The sequence below is a fragment of the Hesperophylax consimilis genome, chromosome 15, assembly GCF_061612785.1.
Source record: "Hesperophylax consimilis isolate HC1 chromosome 15, BYU_Hcon_1.0, whole genome shotgun sequence".
NCBI lineage: Eukaryota > Metazoa > Arthropoda > Insecta > Trichoptera > Limnephilidae > Hesperophylax > Hesperophylax consimilis.
The window spans coordinates 9,910,446-9,935,783 of NC_142850.1; the positions used below are offsets into that span (position 1 = coordinate 9,910,446).

The 25,338-nt window shown below is 33.6% G+C and overlaps 1 protein-coding gene across 2 annotated transcripts in view; it reads left to right on the plus strand.

Annotated features, from left to right (window-relative positions):
• The window catches only part of LOC149417285 (uncharacterized), a 100,608-nt gene extending 81,319 nt beyond the window's left edge, over positions 1-19,289 (plus strand). The window contains exons 3-7 of one of the 2 annotated variants that reach the window (XM_089639973.1): positions 1,843-2,029; positions 6,697-6,830; positions 8,388-8,542; positions 9,915-10,033; positions 17,075-19,289. In XM_089639973.1, coding sequence (XP_089496099.1) covers positions 1,843-2,029; positions 6,697-6,830; positions 8,388-8,542; positions 9,915-10,033; positions 17,075-17,160 — 681 coding nt within the window. In that variant the 3' untranslated portion in view covers positions 17,161-19,289. The remainder of the gene's footprint in view (positions 1-1,842; positions 2,030-6,696; positions 6,831-8,387; positions 8,543-9,914; positions 10,034-17,074) is intronic. The other variant, XM_089639974.1, reaches the window with a different exon arrangement.
• Positions 19,290-25,338: the final 6,049 nt, after the last annotated feature.

Genomic DNA, 25,338 nt, shown 5'->3' on the forward strand with positions numbered 1-25,338 from the left:
TTTTTGGGGTGTTATGCCGTGTTGCGCTAACTCCTTCTTTAGCCGACGTTTCGGACAGCGTTGCAGTGTCCATCATCAGGGCAGATCCAGTAGATCCGAAGATCTGCCCTGATGATGGACACTGCAACGCTGTCCGAAACGTCGGCTAAAGAAGGAGTTAGCGCAACACGGCATAACATCCCAAAAACATACAACAAAAATGCTTTTGGCCGTGAAAATCTAAAAACTTACCTATATTAAAGATAGTTCAGAAAAACAGGTATTTGATCTCGTCGGATTTTAACATTCCGTAGGCCTCAACCAGGGATTCGAAAGTGTTGAATATTTCATTTCCCGTGATACAAGACCTAAAATGTTTGATTCCTGGAAACCGGTTCCATGAAATGAGATTTTTTTTTTTCTAAACATAATGTATTTTTTGTGTGTATTTGTAAACACTATGTAGATCTGATGCACAGCGTAATTATGTGCAAAAGAAACAATCAAACTACTTATGTGTTTTAAAGAAGTGAACATGGTTTATAAGTTATTATTATGTAATTAAAATAATATAACGTTTTGAATAGACTAAAACTAAATTTTTATTCAAAATCATCTTATTCACCAAAAAAGATTCTCGTGGAAATAAAAAAAATGTAATTAGAATACAATCTTAATTTGCGTAAAAAAAGACATTGGAAATTAATAAAATAAAAATCAGGAAATTTTTCTTCGAAGTTTGATAATTAGTTTTCAAATTTTCAAGGTTTTTAATAAGGTCCGGAAGCCGAGGTTTGATATTATTTAGAACGAATTTTTCATTAGTGGAGAATAACTTTAAAGTCTCAAGCCTCCTGTTTGTTCTTGTGAAAGCTCCGAGACTCGAGACTAACAAATCCTTGGATTCCGTGAATTTATTCTCTGGTTGTCTCGACACATAATCCTTAGACTTCGGGGAAGCGCTCCTCTCGTCCACCTATTGTTCTGAGATAAACACGTCTAGTCTAGGATAGCTTAAGGCTACTAACCGGGTATTTTTTCATCACAGTGAAATGGAGTTTATAATTATAAACAGGAATCTTGGGTTCAGTGTTTGTTAATTAAAAAGAGACAGACCCATCGGTTTGTCACCCTTTCTTGTTACTATTTCTTGATCCACCATATATGAATATAGCTACCATACCCCACTTTTCAGTCAATTCTAAAGCCAAAATGAGGTGGATAGGTATTGTAAGGACATGTAGTTAGCTAACGATAAAAAACGGCATTCCGCCTCCAGATGACGATGTTTGATCCATCCGGATATCAGTCAAGCACTAGTATTGTTCATGATTTGAATACCTTTGTCTTTGCTGGGATTTTTCGAGCTAGACTAAGGATCTGGTCCTTTGCTACCCCACATAAGTTCGTCAATGTTTTATGTCAGCGGAATTCTTGAATCTGAATCTGATGCTTGCTGTGCGCGAAATTTTACCACTATTTTTCTTCTTATCCTTAATTTAACCCGTATGCCAAATCCGGGGCCGCTCAATTTTTAAAGAGCGAAGAGTTTAATACAACTGTAGAAATTATGGCTTCTTTATTGGGGGATCGTTGTTATATTGAAGTAGGAAATTAATAGGGAAAACAAGATCACCAGCAGGTTGAAAAGAACCAGTTTGTTCGGTTCTGGTCTCAACAGTGTCATCGGGATCATCAATGAAGCTCTCTTCTGGACCACTTATAATGTAATTTAGTTGAGAAATATATAAATATTAATATATCAAACCTGGGACCCCTAAATTGTCTAATCTAGTCTCTTTATTGGATTCATGGTAATAAATACAATGGATCATTTGATCTAACTGGCTATGTTTGTTGCAGCCACCAGGTCTACCCTTTCCAGTGGCGGGGGTGCGACTGGCCCGCCCTCCCCGCTGCTCCCCAGTGACCTGTGACCTGGAGTTGACCAACTTGGTTCCACACTCTTCCGGAATCTATCGCTGTGAGGTCTCCACGGAAGCACCTACCTTTAAGATTGCGTACAAGAGCGCGAACATGACAGTTGCAGGTAAAAATAAATTTTATGTATATTATATTAATCCACTCTTAATGTGGATGAATGATATTTTTATTGGATAAGTACTGTTCCTATAGACATACATAACGATAAATACAAATAAGTTTTGTAAAGGCGAAATGACAATGTGTCATCGTAATGTCATGGTGATGATATGATTTTGAAATTAGATTATGTCTGGGTATTAGACAAATAGTAACAATGAACATAATTTATTTAGTAGCGAGTGATAAAGAAATAATGTATGTATGTTAGTAAAATTTTTAACTTTAACAAATGATTCTTTTTTTTTTGTTTTTTTTGTTGGTTTTTTGGTTATTTTGTTAAATGAGTTTTACTTTTCTTTTTTACTGTTTGATGAATCATATTGAGTCTTGGATAAATACCATTGATAAAAACATTTACTTGCCGTAACATCCGACTTGCTGTAACATCTGACCTGATGTAACTTAACATTTTTTATTTTATTTTTTTTATTTTTTTCAATCATGTCTTTAATTGTAATTCAGTAAACACTGATTTTTCATTTTTTCAATTCTATTTTCTAATCTTCTACAAAGATAATGTATGTATGTGAGTAAAATTTTAACTGTTAATAAACACAAGTACACCCACGAACTGGCGATGCCTATTTGGGATTTTTTTGGTTAATCTGCTAAATGTATTATTCTTTACTTTTTAACTGTTTATATAAAAAAGTGTTTCCTTTATTGCAAAATTATACCAATGTATGTAAAAGAAATATTATTAATAAAAAAAACTTAAATATTAATGTAAATTTCAACGATTCAACTTATGAGTTCGTTTACAATATTTGCTAAACGATTAACGATTATAATTTAGAAGAATCATCAGAAATAATTGTTTTTAATTATTTTTCGATGACGATAGCGTAGCCCATCAAAAAATATTCACAGGGTTTTCAATACATCATTCTTTATCTCTCGACCGCTTCACACGAATAATTTTCTTATAAAGTGGCTTAATTTTTTGAATTATTGAGCGTAATATTTTTTTATTATTAAAAAAAGTTTCCTCAATGAGTATTTATTGACCATTATGGCAGAGTTATAGTCATTATTAACATAAAATATGAAAATTCTCAAAAGTGTCCTCAACGTTTATAGCAGGAGTATTTTGAATATCTATTTCTGAAGTAGAAATCCTAAGACGAATATCATATGTTGAAATAATTTTTCTTTTGCCAATAATTATTTTTTTTATTTTTTTTTTATTTTTATTATTTTAATATACATCATATGGGTTACATTAATACATACATATTTTGCAAGATATAATATTAAGGTTCATAATATTGGTCATGTATACCTTATCAGAAAAGAGGAGCTCTTGTGCCTGATAAGGGACATTATTGAATTGTGTTTTGAGTGCTTTTTTTATTCAAAGTCAGGGTTTGCAGATTTTTACAAAGTTTCGACAAACTACTCTTTTGATTCAGTAAAAAATAATTATTTTTTTTTTAGAAAGGGATATCGATATTATTATTTAGTTTGTTTCCCGGTGTAATATTTGATCTCGTACCTACTCACGGAAAGATCAAAATTGAACAACTTGACAGATTTTCTCTTGACGGGTCTCTTCCTACATTAAATTTACAAGCGTTTGTAAAGTTTCTGTTATTCTCATTAGCTCTGATAGCGGAAGCTTAAAATGTTTGCAAAGATTCAGCCAAAAATACGACACGACAACTGTCATCTTCTCAACTCCTTTGTAAGTCCGTGACATTTGGGAAACTTTGATGTTGTTAGTAAATGATACCCAGATATTTCTTCTTATAACTTATAATTAATGACTGAAATTATAATTGAGCACAAAAGCTTTGGCAATTATTAATTGTTGTTATAAAATTATTTAAATGGACAAATAATATTTAAGTTTTTGTAATTAAGTTATCTTTGCTGGCAAGCAATAGACCAACACCATTTTATTTTTTTTATCAGTTTCAATAAAATAAATAAAATATAATATAAGCATAATTTTTTTCACAGTCCTCCTCACTAGGGTTTTCTGTTGGCGGCCTGTATATTTTAATCGTTTGTATTTAGTTTCAAGTAGTTTTTACATCGTCTTCATAATGTTTGTAAGTTGATTATCACTTAGGCATGTTTTTTTAAATTTTTTTAAATATATTCATTTCTGTTATTTCTTTGTTTGATTTGGTAGAACATTGCACAATTTCGTAGCATATAATTAATATTTCTCTGTCGAAAAGATGTATTCAAACTGGGAGTAACTAGTAAATTTTTGCTTATTGCTCTTGTTGAGTATTTATGTTGGGTGGTGGAGTATTTAGTTTAAATAACATATATTTTTTAATAAAGTTTCTGTACATCGTAGACTTGGAATTTTTACAAATATTTCTTCAGCTAGCACTTTTACATTTCGTCAATTCGTAAACAGCAGGGTGGCGCAAAATAACCCTGAGCGGATCTATAGCCGTAGGGTATATTTGTATGTATGTGAATCATTATTTGTCGTTATGCTCCTCTGATAACTGAGACAATGTTTATCGTTACAATACAATCTCAACTCAGCGCATCTGATAACATGTTGAAACTGGTAAGCTTAAAGTTTTAAGTAAAGCTAAGTTTTTCGATTACATAATATTGTTCAAGAATAGCTTATTTCCAGTTAATTTGATATTTCAACATACTTACATTATATTATAACGCAAAAATATATATATTTTTTCTTTTTAAATATTATTCATGTTTGTATTATTACATTTGGCTTTTCATATTGCCATTTGGAAATGCATAAACAGTTACATTTAAAGAAACTCTGCTATTTAAGAAAAAAATATACAATGCTGAAGGAAATGCTAAGAACGAAAAAAATGTTAAAACGAAAAAATAGAAAAAAAGTGTTTTTAACATTTTTCAGTGCGTCCTTTCCGATTTTTTCAATCGTTGTAATTTCATATAATTACCATTTCGTCTCTACAAACGTATTTATATTATCTTAAAAAATAATATTAATTTTTTTGGAACTTAAAAACTGAAAGTGTTCAATTTGGAATGCCAGTACTAAATTATCCCAGAGCTCCAACCGTTTCTATTTTCGTAATATCTTACTTTAAAAAAATGACGTTTTTGTAAATTGTACCGTCTCTCCAGATATTATTTAGTATTTACATATTTATGGTAACAATATATAATCTACCATAAAAAGTTCCCCAAAATTGCCAGTCTTATTCGGATATTATTCAGTATTTATGATAAAAGTATGCAATGTACCATAAATAGTTCCCCCAAAATTGCTAGTTTTATTCAAATATTATTTATATATTTATGATAACAATATATACTCTACAGTAAATATTTTCCCTAGAATTGCTAGTTTAATTCAAAGAAATATTCAATATTTTTTGTAGTTGTAAGTAAAGCCATGCCGGTAGACAATATTTTATTTTTATTTTTCTTAAAAGATAATACATTACAAAATGATAACAAAGTTATAATGTATTATTCCCAGTGAGTTTATAATACTCATTTAGGGAAAGAAAACATTAGATGAAGGACAAGACAAATAAATAAAATACATTAAAATAAATAAACGCAGATGTTATTATGGAGTTCCAGAGAAAGATTGTGTTAGTCATTAATGAAGCTTCTAAGAAAATAGCTTTTAAGAGCTTTTGCCAATGTTTTTTTGTTCGTTGCCGGAAGTTTTAAATTACTAGGTAATGCGTTACATTGCTTATGCGCAATGTATTGTAAGGAGTTAATTCCAAATTTGGTCGTGTAAGTAGATGACGATAAATGTATTTGATTTTGTGATCGTGTTTTGTGCTGGTGTATGTCAGAATTAAAGACTGGTTTAGTGTTGGTGTGTGAGGAGTGTTGTATTATTTATAGAATGGCAGTTGTGATGTTATACTTTGGCAGGACCGTAAAAGGAAGTATTTGTGTCTGTGAGTATATATCTTTGACATGTGTATCCCATGGCAGATTATATATTTTACGTACGGATCTATTTTGAATTACTTGTATTTTGGAACTTTTTTTTTGGTAAATATAACCCATTGCTGGAGGCCATGTCGAATTTTCTATCCACCCTAATACAGAATATCAAACAAAGCGTTTATAAATGCAAATTAAGTTTTGTATAAAAACATCTTCCCCAAAACTTTGAATCCATCTTAACGGACCGGCAATTCGTCCAGAATGCTAAGATTTAGATTTTTCACAGTTATTCAAATAATACATAAAATCTAATTTAAAATATAACATAAGGATGCAACATCAAAAGTCATCTAAAATGTTACAACAAATATTACATCAAACTTAACATCAAATGTAAAATCAAATATAGCATCAAATGTAACATCGCATAATTGTAACATCCCATTTTGTTTTTTGATATTTGAAAGGTCCCAATTAAACGTCTATTATAGTCCCGTTGCAGATTTCTATCAAATTGTGACCAGCTGACAAGCATTAATGTTCACGCCCAATTCACCACAATTAGTTCGAAAACTGCAATGTCAAAATACATTTCAAATATTGCAATGTTGCAAAAGATGCATAAACAAAATGGCGAGTAATGGTCATCTGATTACAGTCTTACGTTTAAATTTCTGTTACTTTTCACAACGTAATAGACTTGCACTATGAATCTGTGTCTTCCATGTCCAGCCTTGCCGCAGAGAGATCCGTTGGTGGAGGGGGCGGCCACTGTGTACTCCCTCGGGGAGGAGATCCGACTGAACTGCACGTCTGACCCGTCGCTGCCTCCCGCCGATCTGTCGTGGTTCATCAATGATGAAGAGGTGACGAATTTTTCTAATATGCTTTTAAAAACCATGAAAATATTGGAAGTTATTGGAAATATGGAATGCGCAAGTGGTGAAGGGGGTAGAAAAATATTAAGTGGTTAGGCCATCTCTTTTTTGGTGGCTTTGAACTGAACTGGAGTGATTTTTTTCATGTCAATACCTCACAAAAGTACCAACTGCTGCCAACAGTCTGGAGCCAGGGAGACTATGACATAACTAATTTCGGTATATTGTGAGGCTGAAGGTAGTGAGGAGGAGAAAAACGTGGGTAAAATTATGGTGGGGGAGAACATGGCTATTCAGATATGGTTACCAAATACGGCCAAGCATTTTCAAGCAATATTTTAATCACCACTGGTGGTCTTACACCAGGGCAATATTGATAGTAACTTCCACTCTGGAACCTAAAATAAAATTTACCCGCCAACGCCGGGATTTGAACCAGCGACCTTTAGATAAATAGTCTAGGGTCTTACTATCAAACACGTAGGCCGTCGTTTGTCACGACATTCCTCAATATTTTTCAAAAATTAGGGAACCTGAAGAAAATTACTAATAAATATTAAGAAAAATCTAAAACCTCGGTTCTGGATTTTGGAATCCTTCTTTTGGAACCTGGTACTTAAAATCCGGATCAAAGAATCAGGTAGAAGTTGAAATCGATCGCAGCAAAAGAATATGGCGCAACGGTATCGGTTTTTGTTCAGTGAGTAATTGTCATGTTACATGTTGTTACAAAGTGTTTAATTTTGTACACATTTATTAGCTAAAAGTTCACATTTTAATATTAATTATAATAGATTAAATTTTCATCAATTTCATCCCTTTTTTGCTTCTATCGGTATTATTTTATTTTTATCTTAGATAATTAACTTTCGCCAAAACGACGACCAAAATACAAACTACCTGTCTCTTTTGAATGGTTCCGAAAATGAATTTGAAAATAGCCGTCACCATGTCAACTTTGTGGCCGCCAGGCCAGTGCGTATGGCGGCTGTATTAAGTCGGTTATTTAGTAAGTTTTATTGTTTTTGAGATACTTACTGATTACTAGTCATTTTGACAAATGGTTATTTCTACGATTTTTGTGGTTTTAATGGTTTTTTCTAACTTGCGCCAAAACATAAGTTATTCTATTGTCATCGTTGATTTATATATTTTCTCTTCGCGATATCAAAGAAAAAAGGCAATTTTTTCTAACTATTGTTCTGTGTCATAAAAAGAATTGTCTTTTTAGATAATATAGTACTTAAAACTTTAATAAAAATACGTTTTATGTTGTTAAATTTATAACTTAATCATTCTATAATATTTTATTAGATAAAATAAAAATTGAATACAACATTAGGACTTCCAAAAATGGTCGTCAAAAAGTCGAATGGTTAGCTTAGTGAGGCACAAGAATAACGTTAGTAATTCAGGGTTAAGAATGCATTTTATCAAGTTCGTGATTACTTATTGAATAAACTGAATTTGATAAAATATAGTACCTACCTAAAAATATAAATGCGTTTATTTATTTAATTATATTAATCGGTGTTTATTTGTCAGGCGCAGTTCCCCTTCCTGGATGAATCCACGGTGACGGGGTCTGATACGTTGGGCCTCTCCACGCGATCCGTGTCCCTGCGCCTGCGCGCCGATAGGTGGCTCTTCAGGTCTGTGACGTCACCGGGCTCCCCGGCGAGGGAAATGCTGATACTAAGGTATAAACAATCACTGAAAAAGATAACTGGCATATCTTCAATCTCCGAAGATATGTAAGACCATTATTGGCTCGTAGCACGATTGAAAGATGTCCGTTGAAATTGCAATACTACTTAAGCTTAATTATGATGCCAATTTGTGTACAGTCAGACAGAGCCGGCCTTTTGCCAAATGGCGCTTGGCGCGAGTTAAATTCTAGCACCTCTTTTCAAACCCAGTAGACGCCTAGATAAGTGATCACTGTAATCAATAATATTTGTCTGATTTGTATTTTTGTGCAACGCCGTTTTTAGGAAAAACGATATCTAAGGCTACGTATTAGGACTGTTAAGAGTTAGATAATATCAGTGCTTTGGAGCCTTGGAAATTCGGCACCCGGAGTGGACTGCTTCAGCGCCCGCATAGGGCCGGTCCTGCATCCAGATCTTTGAATACTTAGTTTTTGTAAGAAGAAAAACATCAAAACCATAAAGAACAGTATCGTCTCCAAATTTTTTGTTTTGTTTTAATGGAAATTTTTGATATTTAAAGAGTTAATATGACTACCGAGAAACAACTTTTTTGACATCTCCAAAAACGACGAAGTTAAATGTATGCAGTTTTGTCTCGTGATGTCGCACGAAGTGCATTTCCTAATTTGAGTGGCAGTGCTGCAACATGTACCGTGATGTTACATGCTTTTCAGCCGGAAGCAACTTTCATCTTTAAAATTCTGTTCTCGGCGTGCTTTAATCAATGTAATATAATTTTAAATAATTTGAAGTTGTTTTGAAACTTCATTGCTTAGAACTTATCGTTTTTCTAAGCACCATCAATTAAACCTTAAGCCTAATCGTATCATCCGTGGCACCTATAGTAATGTAACACCAAAAATGAATGAATATTAATATCACTCTGGATGCCTCGAAGGCCTATTTCATCATTGGGTATGCTGTGTGCAGGGTCTTTTTGAGGAGAAGAAGGAGTGAATAAGTATCGAGTATCGAAGGGATCCATGGCTTAGGAGGGAGGAAACAAAGGCCAGAAAATCATTCCACATCCAAACTGTTGAACCACACAAAGAGTAGCAGAAGCGGTCTATCCCCATTGACAAATAATGTCAACCATTCACAAATGTTGTGCGTGCTTTTGGCGTGTTTTCCAATAGAAAAAAGGTGTCCAAGATTTCACGACAGGCTCTGAAGGGATCAATGACTTTTTCAAAAAAAATTTAATGAAATATCGGTAGAGCAAGGACAGCATAATAGGGTTTTCGTTTTTAAAATCTTTATTTTAGTCATAATTTATCGGTATCTCCGATTATTAAGGCTAAAAATTCTTTAAGTAATTTTTTTTTTTCATATCTCATTACACAAGTCTTTTTTTCAATAGGTGCGAGTCCACGATGCCAAAGTGGTTGCCCGGTGGTCCACACAAGCGCCAATTCTCCATAGCAGCCTCCCTCAGGCAGACCTCCCAGCTCAATAACCAGAAGCTTGAATGGCCCGGCAGTAAGTCATCACTTAACTTTACATCCCTTTCTAATCATTTCACCGAGTCTCCGCCTTGATCTTACCAAAGAATTATTGTTTAGAAAACGGATGATGTATCTTTTTGTTCTGGGATTTTGCAGAGTTTGAAACCAACAGTAGTTCTTGAAACATTTTTTAATAATTAAAATAAGTTATTTTAGGTCAAGAAAGTAATCTCCAATCGACGAGGGTAAGAAATTATATCACTTGTCAAATCCACTTCATTCATCGTTACGAAGAAAGACAAACCGGTTTGATATTTAATTTATCGTATTTTTTTCTGAAATAATTTTTATACGTGCTAAATAGCATCTTTCACTTTGAATTATTTACCTTAGACATTTTATTAAAATTAGACGTTTTATTATGACGGAAAGGTCTCCTTGTTGAGCTTTGTGATAATCCTTGGCTCTGAAACAACTTTAATTTCAATTGAAATTAATATATTGTTATTTCAAATAAAGTCATACAATTTTATTAATTTAAAATGAAGGTAGCATGTTTGTATCTTGATCTGCATCAACGCTTCTTTTTGAGACAGCTAAAGTCGCACCTTACTTGAAAAAGCTTTAGCTGTATTTTCATAGGTCTAAAAAGCTTAAAGTCTTAAAAAGTCAACGCTTTCAAATGCTAACTTGTCCTTTTTCATTCCATCTTTTAGTTTTTCGAGCCTCAAAATAAACCCCATATTTCTACCATTCCAAATATCGGAGCATATTCCACGTTAAACCACACAAATAACGTTTTTCATGACTGCGTTTGACATTGTATTTAAGTGTCCAACCATGGTAGCTATGTTCACATAAATAGCGGATACATTTGGCAATTTGGAGCGCATGGAACTCATTTAAACCACGCCGTCACATAACGTGACATTTTTGTTGCAAAATGTTTTTGGTGACTTCTAATGTAATTTCAATAGAAATTGAAAATGCCTTCACTTGTATAAATATACCCACCACGTCACACACAATCAAAATTAGAAAAACTCTGCTGTATTAAGTACATTTAATTTTTTAATTATTTTCACACAAAACTTTAAGTATCTTCTGTAAAGTTTTTCCAGCCATCTCAGACATTGTTCCTTTTACGTGTTTGTTCACCCCATTAATCATGACCAAGTCTGATGGTATTTTTCGTTTTGACATATTGTACGCTGCGTAAGTTAAAAAACTTTACCATTCAGAAAGACAAAATAAGATAATAAAAAAAATTCTTTGCTTACTATCCTCACCAAAAGTCTTGTAACAGAGAATGTTCAGGTATTTGTTATATAAGGGTTTGTTTGAGAGCACTCGCTATAAAATATCGCAAAATGACATCGCTTAAATTTCTAAGTAGTATAAAACAAAGTCCCTATCTGCGTTTCTCTGTTTGTGCGCTTAGTTCTTCTAAACTACGGTTTGGGGGTTTCACTATCATTTAGAGAATTTCTTCCGAATTTTTTATAAACATAATAAATGCATATTATATAATATAAAATTCTCCGAGCAACGCTGGATATATGTTAGTGTTATATATTTAACCCATCCAAAAATGTTTTCAGTAACGAAAAGCTAAATTATCATTGAAATTCGCACTTAAAAAACTGTTTTATAGGTAATTCCTTGAAAAGAAACGGATCCTTTTTCATTACAAATGTTTTTGAAATAGAGTTTAGATGCATAGCTCTGCCTTTTTATATACATATTTTTATTATTATTTAATAATAGTAATGCCATCAGATTTCTTGTTAAGCAAATAATTATGCAATATCAGAACGAAAAAAGTGTAGGTAAGTGAATGATAAGTTAAAGACAACTTTAAAAAAAATCCTTGATTCAGCTTTGTGTAAAAGTGTTTCCCGTATTTCTTTTAGCATTTCAGGTATTAGAGATCTATACAGACAAGAATTGTGTAGAATTTCACAAGATCTCCAGAGTTAAAAGATTCATTTATTCAAACCCAATACGCTCTGAATAAATATGTGTATATTATGTAGCATCCATTTAACGATATACCCCACTTCCCACAAAACCTCTGATGTAATAAACAATTTAAAAGCCTTTTATTCAAATCCGAACACGAAAAAGGTACAATTTCCTCGGGTTAGACATATTTGAAGAGGCGCCATCTCTTCCAGATCAGGGTAAGTATTACGACAAATTGGATACCTTGTATGTATATTGTACATAATACTTCCTGAAATTTTTACGTGTTGAAAGCTTTCATGTCATATATTTACGCACACGAATGGTTTTTTAACAATTTTCTCAAGTTCGACAGAAGGGTTAGTGCGGACGTTTTATCCTATAGCCATTTGTACTTTATTTTTTTAATCCTTCAATGGTCTGAAAACATGTTATTTTTTCAGTTCTAGAAATATTCTCATTGAATTCTGTGACATACATATTTTTCAAACTAAGTTAGAAATTTTGTGTAAACGTATCCACTTATCCCTGACATGTAAAATGAAATCGAATCTTTGTATGATGGTTTTTATTAAAACGAATAAAATTCTTTATTTAAGTATTGATAATTTTAATTACATAACAAGTAAAAAAAAACAGGTTGGTGAAAAACATTAAATTATTGACAGGTTTGTTTCATAAGATTTAAAGATACCCTTATTGGCAGTGATAGTGTTGAACTGATAATCAAACCCCTGAAATAACTTAGGTGTGTTCAGCAACAAGGGTTTTTATATCCAAGACATTTTTTGACATTCTGAAATACGCTTTTGTACTAAATAGGACGTTGTTAACTTTGTTAAAAAAGGAATGATATGGAATCGAAAAACGGATATGTCAGTTTGTTTGAGATTTGTCCTAAGTAAACGAGCCTTTTAGATTCAATAATAAAATATTAAGTCAAATACTTGGTATTTACAAGAAAATTCGAGCATTTGAATAGCGTAAAGTGGGGCCGCTGCTTGTTTTATTCTCTTCTTAAATACATCTGTTTCTATTTTGTTCAATGAATGCAAATCGTGGAAGTGTAAATTTACCCACTTACCGATATCCGATCGAGCTGAAATTCGGCAAATAAACTCGTTGTCGATGACAATGCATTCCATCAATTTTTGGTGATAATCACGAATACACACACTGAAATATAAGCCATTTTCTGAACAGCAGTAAATCCGAAACATACAAAACAAATATCAGTCCTCTCCAATCGGGAATCGGCTCAGTTGTTAGCGCGGTTGTTTTCAGTCCTTGGAGAGGAAGGTTCAATCCTCAATTAAACCAGTTTAAAAAAGGTAAGTTTTTAGATTCTCACGGCCAAAAGCATTTTTGTTGTTTGTTTTTGGGGTGTTATGCCGTGTTGCGCTAACTCCTTCTTTAGCCGACGTTTCGGACAGCGTTGCAGTGTCCATCATCAGGGCAGATGATGATGGACACTGCAACGCTGTCCGAAACGTCGGCTAAAGAAGGAGTTAGCGCAACACGGCATAACACCCCAAAAACAAACAACAAAAAAACAGTTTAAAAAATGTTATTTTTTATTTTTTATTATCTTCGTTGGTAAAAAGAGATGTTTTTTATTACAGAAACAAAATTTTTTAAAAGATGATTTTTTTTTAATTCTACGAATTGAGACGTTATTTGTTAGTACGTTTTTCATTGGAATAAACATGTGCGTAAAGTTCGATAATAGTACAAACTTATTTATAAAGTAGGCATTCAAGCTAAATGACTAATTACATCTCCCGACGTAATTACTCCGTAATTAGTCAAAGTCTCGCATAATTAAACGAATTTAATCACATTTAAATGCGGTCTGCAAATTGAAATGGTTTCGGGGACTTAGCGACTAGCGACTGTGATAAAATGAGCGTTTGCCGGAAGAAGCTTTTCATAAACCTTCCCACGCAGCGAAGCCTGAATCGGAAGCGAGTCGGCCCGGAAGTGGATGTCTCATCAACCACCGAAATACTCATCTTTTCATGCTCAAAGTTCCTGGCTTCGGCTCCGTCTTCCGAATGCAACAAACTAAAGTAGTCACAGAAGTAATGGCTTCGATATGTGTCTGGGAAGTTCACAAACAAAAATACAAACTAGATATTTGACAGGGAAACAGGTGATTTGAACAAGAACAGACAACAAACTGTCAAATGTGTCATTATTGTAGCCTTAACAGGTCATTTTTATATATTTTTAGTTATTTATTATTTTGAAAATAATTATTTTTATAAGCAATAATTGTTCGCCTGAAACACTCATCTACATTGAAAAAATCTCCTGATAAAAAATACATGACGCCAACGGGACTCGAACCCGTGTCCATTCGATTTCCGGTCGAAAGCTCTGACCACTGAGCTATGGAGGCTTATCTCTTACCCGCGAAATTATTCAATATATGCTAGTGTTTCATTCAACAATTACTGCTTGTTACATTTTTTTCACCTGAGAACAACCAACTTTATTTTATATGAAAAAGGCATTGTAAGTGCTAACTCTCTCACTAGATGGCGTTGAGACAAATTGTCTACATTTTAACACGGGTTCGAGTCCCGTTGGCGTCATGTATTTTTTATCAGGAGATTTTTTCAATGTGGATGAGTGTTTCAGGCGAACAATTATTGCTTATAAAAATAATTGTTATCCTTTGTGCTATGCATGAATAAAATCTTGTCTTAAAAACATTAATTTATCAAAAAAAATAATAATTAATATTTGACAAGTTCAAGTATTTCACCTAAAAATGTAGACAATTTGTCTCAACGCCATCTAGTGAGAGAGTTAGCACTTACAATGCCTTTCTCATATAAAATAAAGTTGGTTGTTCTCAGGTGAAAAAAATGTAACAAGCAGTAATTGTTGAATGAAACACTAGCATATATTGAATAATTTCGCGGGTAAGAGATAAGCCTCCATAGCTCAGTGGTCAGAGCTTTTGACCGGAAATCGAATGGACACGGGTTCGAGTCCCGTTGGCGTCATGTATTTTTTATCAGGAGATTTTTTCAATGTGGATGAGTGTTTCAGGCGAACAATTATTGCTTATAAAAATAATTTTTATCCTTTGTGCTATGCATAAATAAAATCTTGTCTTAAAAACATTAATTTATCAAAAAAAATAATAATTATTTTGAAAATAGTTAAATTTTATTATTTTTTTTTTGTTTTCCAAATAACTCAATGAGTAAAATCTCAAATTGAAATATTTAATTTTTGAAGACAATATTAAAATTTTTTTAAACGAAAGTTTGAAACAGAAACATCAGAAAAAGATACGGTCGTATATAAGACTTGAACTCAGGACCTTCGCTTTTCGGGTGCTTTACCGATTGAGTTAGTGGGATCCTATTTACTTAGGTCATATTTATCTGCATCTTTTTCTGATTTTTTGTTTAAAATTTCCGTTTAAAAATCGCTTATTTTATTATCAATAATTAAATATTATTTATTTTTGTTATATGGACCTCACTCTGATAATCGAGAGGAAGATTGGTATATAAATACTTGTTAATTTAAGTGAATTGTTCCAGATTATATGATTATCCTTAGGGTGATTTTGTCACTGAACGGTGCTAAAAAATTTGAACACTATACAGGGTGTCCGGGGGTATAAAAAATATTTTTACGTAGTAGATTATTTATTTTCCCATACAATTTTTTTATTATTTTTATCTAAGAACTACCTTGAAACGTTGGAATTTTCGAAAAATGATAGAACAAGTAATTTTTTTCTTTTCTTTAACTGTCATTTAGAATCACACCTCGAAGTAAGCGCACCTTACTCCCGGAAACCTCTATAATATAAAAAAAAAACAAAGGAAATGTATAAGTCTATTCTTTTCTCTTTCTAATATTTCTCATAAAACTTCCTCGATCTTCATCTGTGGTATAAACGATATTACATGTTTTTGGTCTCGCTTTATTTCTCTTTTGAATCATGTGATTTTTTGGCACACCCTTAATAATTCTTCTTAGTCATATAAGTCACAAAGTTGTTTTATTTTAGTCCAATAAATGAAATTCACGATTATGTTAGCATGTGGTGGAAATTATTTCAATAACTTTTGATTCTGAAAAATTTTAAGTTGAGTGTTTTAATTTCGCTTCCAATTTTGTACAGATTTTTTTTTCAGGATTTTATTTTTATTTTATAGAATTTTAATAAAACTCAAGATCGAATTCAGTTTGGTATCAGTTTTAATATCAAAAGCAAGCAGGTACTGCCAAAACGTCAATACGTACTGTCAATTTTTCAACCTTTAACAAGCATAAACCCTCGGGAAATAGAGGAGAACCAGTTCTATTATTTTCTTTTGAAGTTTATTAATGTATTTGTTTTTGTGTTTTTATGATGTACACCTTTTATAGATATACCATTTCGGTGAATCTTTTTAACCAACGAAAAACATGCAGACAATTGTTTTGTTGTTGTTAATAGTGTTAAAATAGATGTTGTTATTTATTTACGTAACACCATATATAATAGCTCTACCCGGAATCAGACGGTAAATGTCACCCTTGAAATGGAATTCATGTTAAGAAGAACAAAATAAGGGATTCAAATGCGCAGGCGATGTTAACTTTTCAGAATTTTGTAGGTGCAGTTGTTTAAAGATTTTATTCCAATTTTCAAATCCTAACAGCCAGTGGGTGAAATTCAGAAATAATTTTAAAGATCATTTCTATAACTACTTCTTATATAAGACGATTGAAAAAAACTTGGAAGAAGCTAACAGTATTCACATTTCTTCGTTGATATCATCTTGGTCTCGTTTAAAGCCCGCTTCAACAAATCATTCCCTACAGCAACTTCTTCACAACACTTTACCAAACCTGTTAACGATAGAAACAATAGAGTTCTTATGAAGTCAAATGAAAAAAAATAACACAAAACCCTAATCGAAAAAAATTATAACATACGTATTTTAAACTCTACTCCACGATAAAGATAATGGTGTTATATTCCTTTATTCTTGATATTTCCGTAGTTGTTCTTGATAGGATATTGATTGATACAGATTTATGTTTCTTTTTTCAAGCACTCAGAATATTTACAGAAATATTTTTTTCTTCACAGGTTCAGCAGAGCGACCCAGGGCCGCCCACCAATATCTCTTTCATCTATCAATCGTCGTGTCTATTTACAAAATCAACACATCATAAAATAAACCAAAACGATTTGTTTATCCAATATCCTCCCAATAATAATATCAACAGTGAATTTTTGTTATTTTGACGACAAATGTATTATTCGGGCGTTATGGTATCTGTTATAACAAGTTTCTTTTGTAAATAAATAATATATGGGAATTTATTTGAGTAAGTTACGAAGCCAAATAAATCCAGCATCTGAGAAAATAGCTGTGAAGCGAGGAAACGAAATCATCCACTTTAAAATAATATGTATTTTAAATTAAGTATTTTTGTAAAAAAAATATATAATATTTATTGTGTATCTACCTAATATGAAATGATTGTTTATGAAAACATTTGTTCGCTTGTGGAATAATTTGTTAAATTATTTTTTTGAAAATCATCGACTATTTGATTTTGTGTCAAGAAAACGGTTCTCAGTTTCACGACTTACAAGCAAGCATTAAAATAATTTTGTCATATATTATACTTAAGGGTGTAACTAGCTATACAACTTAGTACACGAGGTTCAGTAGTAGGTGACAAAATACATAGATTACTAGTTTCTCGAACATTACCAATATAGTTAAATTTTATTGAGTAAATTCGGGGGTTTAGGATCACAGGGTCCTATCCACCAAAACATAGTTGTAGAGATAAACGCAAATACAGATTGGAATGCTCATATGTCGAACTGTATCTGTATCGGCTGTGTGAACGAGATAGAGCAAGATAATCATATTTATTAGTGACACGAAGTCACTAATAAATATGATTATGGCATTACCAAAACTAAGCGAAACTGAAAACACCAGTTTTTGTAGTTAGGCCGCTGTGATTCTAAGCCCCGATTTAACATTATACTATTAATTTGGAATAACCGTAAAAAAATGTGTTTAGCTTAGCAAAAAACGCTAAAACTAGCTGAGATGGCGATAAAAACCTGTTGTTGCTATTGCTAGTCGTGAAGCTAGGAACCAATAAATTATTTCACTGTGATAAAAAGGTATATTGTCAAACAATCCTTGGAAACCGTTTTAATATTTTATTAATTTTAATGTCCGATTTAATCAAATATCATTTGTTATCCGAATATATACGGTATAAACTCGCATAAGAAATTATATAAAGATATATACAATATTCATGCAAATATATATTGAAAATCAAGCTTTCTTTAAAATAAATATATTTTTATTATTTCTTGAAAGCACTGTATGATGAACAGACAATGTAAATATAAAACATTATTTCGAAACATTTATTCTAATTATATAAAAGGTAAACCTTTGCGAATTCTAATGTTTTTGTAAATAAATAAATAAATAAAATATGTATTACAATTGAAAGTATGACTGAGCTGGTATTACAAAATATTTGTAAATTACACATTTCCATTATTAACATACATCATTCAAAACAGTATCAGCTTGTGGCTTTTTCCTTGCTGGTGGACAAAAAGTTATTAAAAAGGTTGAACATTTTTCTCTCTTAAAATATTTTCTATTTCTTCATAAAGCTACAAAGAAAACTAACTGATGTGAAATATTGCTAATTTGTAGAATATTTTCAATGTTTTCGTAATATGATTGAAAACGGGACTGCAGGCCCTTAACCTATGAATTGATAGGTTTTCTGTTAACCTTTTTTATAAAAGACTGTGGAAATCTACTATCGCGATGTCGGTATTTGTGTTCACAAAAATAATAATATTGCAGATGCAGGTTCATGAACGTGTTTCAATATATTAGTAATGTACTAAAAGTTTAACAGGAAATGGTCTACGATCCCGTTATTACCGGATTATGAATAATTTCAAGAAATTCTTAATGAATCAGCAATATTCATTTTTCTCCGAATGGAAAAAAGGTTACCATTTTTTTTGCTAAAAAAATGTTTAAAAAGTCACAATTTATTTCTGATCAATGGTTTAGATTTTGAATAAAATTTTAGATAATTTTTTTATTTTCTGATACAATATTTTGAATAAAATTTTCAGTATGGTGTATGATGAGCTTGAGTCCCTTGTTAGTCTAGTAAAAATATTTCTAGTTGATCAAATACCAGGTCCTTGATGAAAATGTCACTCTCGTGTGTTAATATATCAATGATTACAACCAAAGAAAATTTCAAAAATCCAAAATGTTTAAAATATTGATAACTTAGTTAATAATATGTATAAAACACCTCTAAATGTTTATAAGCACAATAAATAAAAATCATGAATTAATTATGTATCATACAAAAAAATCTTTTAATCACTTTCCCTTTCCGATATAATATTATTTTATGGTTTTAAGTTAGAATAACGAAGGCATAGAACTATCAAGTTCATCAAATATATGAATATATATGAATGTCTAAGACGATGTATGAACGACAATGAGAAGCAACGCGCGTGTGCAATTTAATCCAATAGCCTAGCGCTCCGTCTTACTTACACTCACCTGACATCGTAGATCTCTATCCCATTTCAATTTCGTAAACACAATTTTGTATTGGAAATTTAAGCCTCGGGCCTTGGCACTTCTTGTGTTAGTTAAAAAAAAAAATATATATTTTTATTTCTTGCAATTCCGATGAGTTACAAAACTCATTGTAGGACGAGAAAAACTTACAATACATAGGTGGGAGTAAATAGGTACAATTTTACATTGGTATTTTGAAATCAACATTATAAGTTGCACAAACGAAACAGTACAAACTATACAAATATCGCAATCGCAATAAGTTTCACATATCAAACAGTACCTAAATAGAAAAAGGAGGTTCAGTATAATGAACAAGAAGAAACAAAAAAATAAACAAACAGGGATATACACATAAGCACAGAGCCAAGGTAGGAATTTAAAAGAAGGTACTTACCCACTAATACATTGGTAAAAATAGATTATGGTCGATTAAAAATACAGGGGATAGAAAAGGAGAGAGAAAGAAACAAAATAAAGTATATACCACACGACAAGAATTCAACGTATTTTCGTTTTTATATGTTTAAAAAAAATATTATTTTGAGGCCTTATTTTGAATTTTCGGATTTTTATTTTGGATTCTTTATACTGTGTGGTACACCCTTTCAACTCACTCCTCTGTAGTTAGTTAGTTATTTAATGGGGTTACAATAAATGAAAATTAAATGAATGTTTGTCTTTCTTTTAAAAAAAAAATATATATATATATATACACTAACGGAAGATCTATGTGCTCCCTGAATTTCGGCCATTCGGTTATAATATAACAGAGAACAATATTTGTATATTTATATAGGTGTGCATAACAAATGAAGAGCGATATGAATCTTTCCAGAACAGTAGATCGTTTTGAATATCGCTCACAGAATTTTACGAGAATGTTTGCATATTCTAAAGCTAAGGTAAAAGAAATGCTATGCAAATTTAAGCTTAACGCGATCGGCGCTCGGATTTTTACTACCACACCGGAAGAAATGGTTGATTCAATGACATTTTTTTTATTTTTTTTTATTAAATTAACTCCACACAGGAGGCCCTGAATAAAATAATTTCCCTCAGGGCCTATGTCATCTTTGGGGATGCTGTGTGGGGGGTCTTTTTGTGGAGAGGAAGGAGTGAACATGGGTCTTGAAGAGGCCCATGTTGTAGGAGGGAGGAAACACAGAGGCCGGCAGCTCGTTCCACAGCCGAGCTGTTGAACTTAAGAAGGAATCGTAGAAGCGACCCGTTCTCATGTGACAAATCTTAACCGTGTACAAATGTTGGGCGCGCGTTTGGCGTGTATCCCGACTACGCACCGGTGCCGAAGGGATCAATGACGCTAGTTCCTCAGAGCATCTTCCATTGTAATACCGATAGAACAAGGACAGCATACCTACCTGACGCCTGTGCTCTAAAGATTGCAGTCCGTTTGTTAAGATTGGGGAATCTATCAAACGGACCGCCCGTTTTTGCACAGAGTCAAGGGTTTTTTTCAGGTATTTAGGGGCTCCGGACCAGAGATGGCTGCCAAATTTAACAGTAGGGCGCACTTGCGATTTGTACAGGGTCAGCAGTTGTGTACTATTAAAGTATCTGCGGGCCCTGTACAGTACGCCCAGCTTCTGAGAGGCCAACTTTACTCTGGCTTCGATGGAGCCCCCGTACCTGAGCTGGTCACTTATAGTTACACCAAGCATATCAATGGAAGGCCTGTTCGGAAGATTTTTTCCGTTGAAGGAGACTAGATTATCATTTGGATCCTTTTTAGACGTAATCAGACAGGATTGGGTAGGTACCCCAGGAGGAAATACTCTCGAGATAACCGTCCATTCTCTGCTTCAAAGCCCTCCGAGCCGTTGGAGTTTGTGTGCCCTTTGGGGGCTTGTCAAACAAAAAGCTATCATGAATTGTACTGTCATCCACGTAGCAATGAATCGGTGCACATGTAAAAAGGTCATTGATGTGCAACAAAAACAAAGTCGGAGACAGAACCGATCCCTGTGGGACGCCAGCATTTATAGAGTGCGAGGAAGAGGTGAAACCGTCAGCAACCGCCTGAATCGACCTTTCCCTTAAAAAGTCAGCAATCCACGTACACAGGGATGCGGGAAGTCCGTAAGAAGGCAATTTGTTGACAAGTCCTCGGTGCCAGACCCGGTCAAAGGCCTTGGATATGTCTAGTGCGACCGTTTGGGTCTCACCGTGACGTTCCAGGCACCACCCCCAAACATGCGTCACATACGCGAGAAGATCACCGCACGAGCGGTTCCGCCGGAATCCGTATTGACGGTCGTTGATAATTTTGTTCTTCTCGAGGTATGTGAGCAGTTTGTCGTTGATCACATGTTCCATCACTTTGGACAGAACTGATGTGATCGCTATGGGGCGGTAGTTGGCTGGGTTGGAGCGGTTACCTTTCTTGGGAATAGGGTGAATGACCGCTTTTTTCCAACCAGAGGGCACAGTGCCACACTTCAGGGACATTTTGAAGAGCTTTGTCAAAACTGGAACTATTTCCGCAGCACACCTCTGCAATACCAGGGCAGGTATTCCATCAGGTCCACTAGCTTTGTTAACATCGAGCCCCCGTATAACGTGGAGTACATCCCGATGCCGGATCCTTAGCTTTTTCATATAGAAGCCACAGTGAGGAACCGACGGCGGAACAGCACCTCCGTCATCGAGGGTTGAGTTTTCCGCAAACATTTTCCCTAATAGGTTAGCCTTTTTGGTGGCGGTGTTTGCTAGTGAGCCGTCAGGTCTGGTAAGAGGTGGCAAACTGGGTTTGCCAAAAATTCCGACCTATTGAGCCCGCAAGCGACCAGAATGCTCTGCTGGCATGCGGGCAAGTAGCCAGCTTTTTGCTGATCTGCAGGTCGTGTTCAAACTTTAACCTATTAATGATTCTCTTGCATTCCTTTGCTGATTTGTTGTATGCTGATCTGCTTTCGGGCGTTCTAGATGTGTTGTAGGCTCGGTAAGCCGCGTTTTTTCGTCGAACCGCTTCGGAGCATTGTCGAATGAACCACGGCTTTGAACCCACACCAGTTTCTTTAGTAATCGATTGTATGAAGCCACTCATCGCTGATTTGATGACTTCACTAATCTCCTGGGCACATCTTGAAGGGTCCGAAGTCCGAAAACAAACAGCTGACCACGGAAAAGCGTTTAAACGGGCCCGCATACCGAACCAATCTGCTGACCTATAGTGTCCCACTTTTCTCCTCAGCCTCTCATTGGTTGGTCTGAGGCTAACGGGGATTGATGTCGTCACTAGGCAGTGGTCGGAGGATCCCAGAGGCGCTGTGACGTCAATATTATAACAGTGTGGCACAGTAGTTAAGAATAGGCCTAACAGATTGGAGCGGTGAGTCTGGACATCAGGAACTCTTGTAGGCTCCTGAACCAGTTGCTCTAATCCGTAGCAAATGGCAAAGGATTCTGCCTGTCGGCCAGCCGAGTCCATTGCCGACATTCGTGATGGCAACCCGTTTATGTGATGCTGTGTCTCCAATTCATCACCTACTCTTTTTCCTTTTTCAGGTGACGTTCAATAAAACTTCTTTATCAATAGATATGTACCTGATATCCAATGTATTGTCTGACATGGTAGACCCACAGGTATTTTATACATAGATTTGTATCTATTATTCATTACATTGTCTGACATGGTGGACCCACACATAGTTTGACCATCAGCAACTGACTCGTGGCTGACGTAATATCTGGAAGTTTTTGAAGTGAAACTTCTTTAGGCGCGTAATGGATTTTCGGGGACGGAGTAAAACCGAGTCAGGATCGACACGAAAATGCGGGTACCCCCACCACCGCTCACCGTTCACTGTCCCTCTCTCACCATATGCGCTTGTTGAGGTGGGGGAGCCGCTCACGAACGTTCTCTCTCTTCTCTTCTTTCCTCTCTCTCAGACACCAGCGAACTGCGCCACGCCAAGCATCAGCTGCTTGGTTAGTATACTGCGTCGTGAGTGTAATACGAGTGAAATACGTAATTGATTGTGGTTCATACGGTTTGGTACAGAATTTCAGTGTTAAAAATGAGTAGTGACGAGATAGAGGTGATGAACACATCATTGTCATTGTAATTTCTTTGTAATTTTTAATTGTAATATTGTTATTTATGTAATATTGTATACTTGTGAATAAATTGAAAATTTTTGGAACTATACATTAATCGAACGTCATTCATCTATAAGAAAATATTAGAAAAAGCAAATCCATGCTTCGTCGTTGAATTATTTAACCTCTAATTTTCAAACTAACCTAAGAGAGAAAATAGAGATGATGAAATGAAAATAGAGAGAGAGGAATACTAGAAGTTTCACTTCTGTCTTGCGTAGGCTTGACACACCCACTTTTTTTTTAACAACAATGGGTTTCCTAAAAAAAGGAACAGGAAGTTTCAGTATAAATGTGTGTCATAAAATAAAATAAATATAAAAACTCCGAACGTCAACACAAGCTTTGGACAAAGACACCACAAATACCAGGTAAAAAAAACTTTCAAAAATCTTTCACTCAATACAAACAAAGAGATAAACAATACATATTCCATGTACAAAATGAAAAAATTGATTAAATAATAAAAACAATATGTCAAAAAAATTATAACGTAAAAGAAGAAAACACATACAGGGTCTCCGGGGGTAAGGTGTGCTAACTTCGGGAGGTGATTCTACATGATGGTTGTATTAATAAAAAATAAATAACCTTTTTCGAAATTCCATAAAAAAAAATTTTGCATAGAAAAATAAATATTTATTTTCCCATACAAATTCAATTTTTATTAAATAAAAACTACCTCAAAACATTAGCATATAAACAAGGTTTTTTTAATTTTTTTACTATACTTTGTTAGTGCACCTAACCCCCGGACATCCTGTATACGTCCTACAAAATTCCATTTCTACATATATACATTATTATATACAACCGTACTTCATAATATTTACCGATTTTTTTTAAATTACTGACTTATATTATATCTATATTTATTATCTTTTATTTTCAATGTATATTATTTTATTTCAACTTCTTATTTTATATTACAGTGAGGTTCACACTATCAAAAAAAAAATTTAAACGCCCTGATGAGCTTTCACATGATACATATTTTACTGCATAATCAAAATGGTAGTTATGTCTTTGATAAATAAGGAAAACAATATCGGTCCCATATGAGACTCCTGTGGAACGCTGATGAAGACTTTAAACTGGAGCGAAAAGTTTGAATTGAGTTTAACTGATATTTTTCTTTAGTGCAGATAACTTTCTAACCATTTCAAAATATTTTCCGTTATTCCAAGGGTTTTTAATTTATTAATTTAAATTTTATGTGACACTTCAAAAGCCTTCTAAAGTCAGTGTACACTACGTCTGTTTGAAGACGCTTGTTCATTGTATTAAATAATTATTCCTGATAAAGCATTAAGTTTGTTAGACTAGATCTATTTGCCATGAAATCGTGTTGACGGTGCGAGATTATTTTATTGATTTCAGGCGAGAGTTTAGAGAACAGAGCAGATTAGAATAATAAGGGGATTGACGACTACATGATTCTGATATACATACAGGTCTATAGTTACACATATAAGATTTATTATCTTTCTTAAAAAGTAGAGCCAAGAAGCTTGTTTTCCATTTTTTCGGAAAGGTGCCAATTTTTAGAGATAAGTTAAACAGTTCACTAAGCGGATAAGTCAAGACTGATAAACATTTTGATAAGACGATTGGAGGA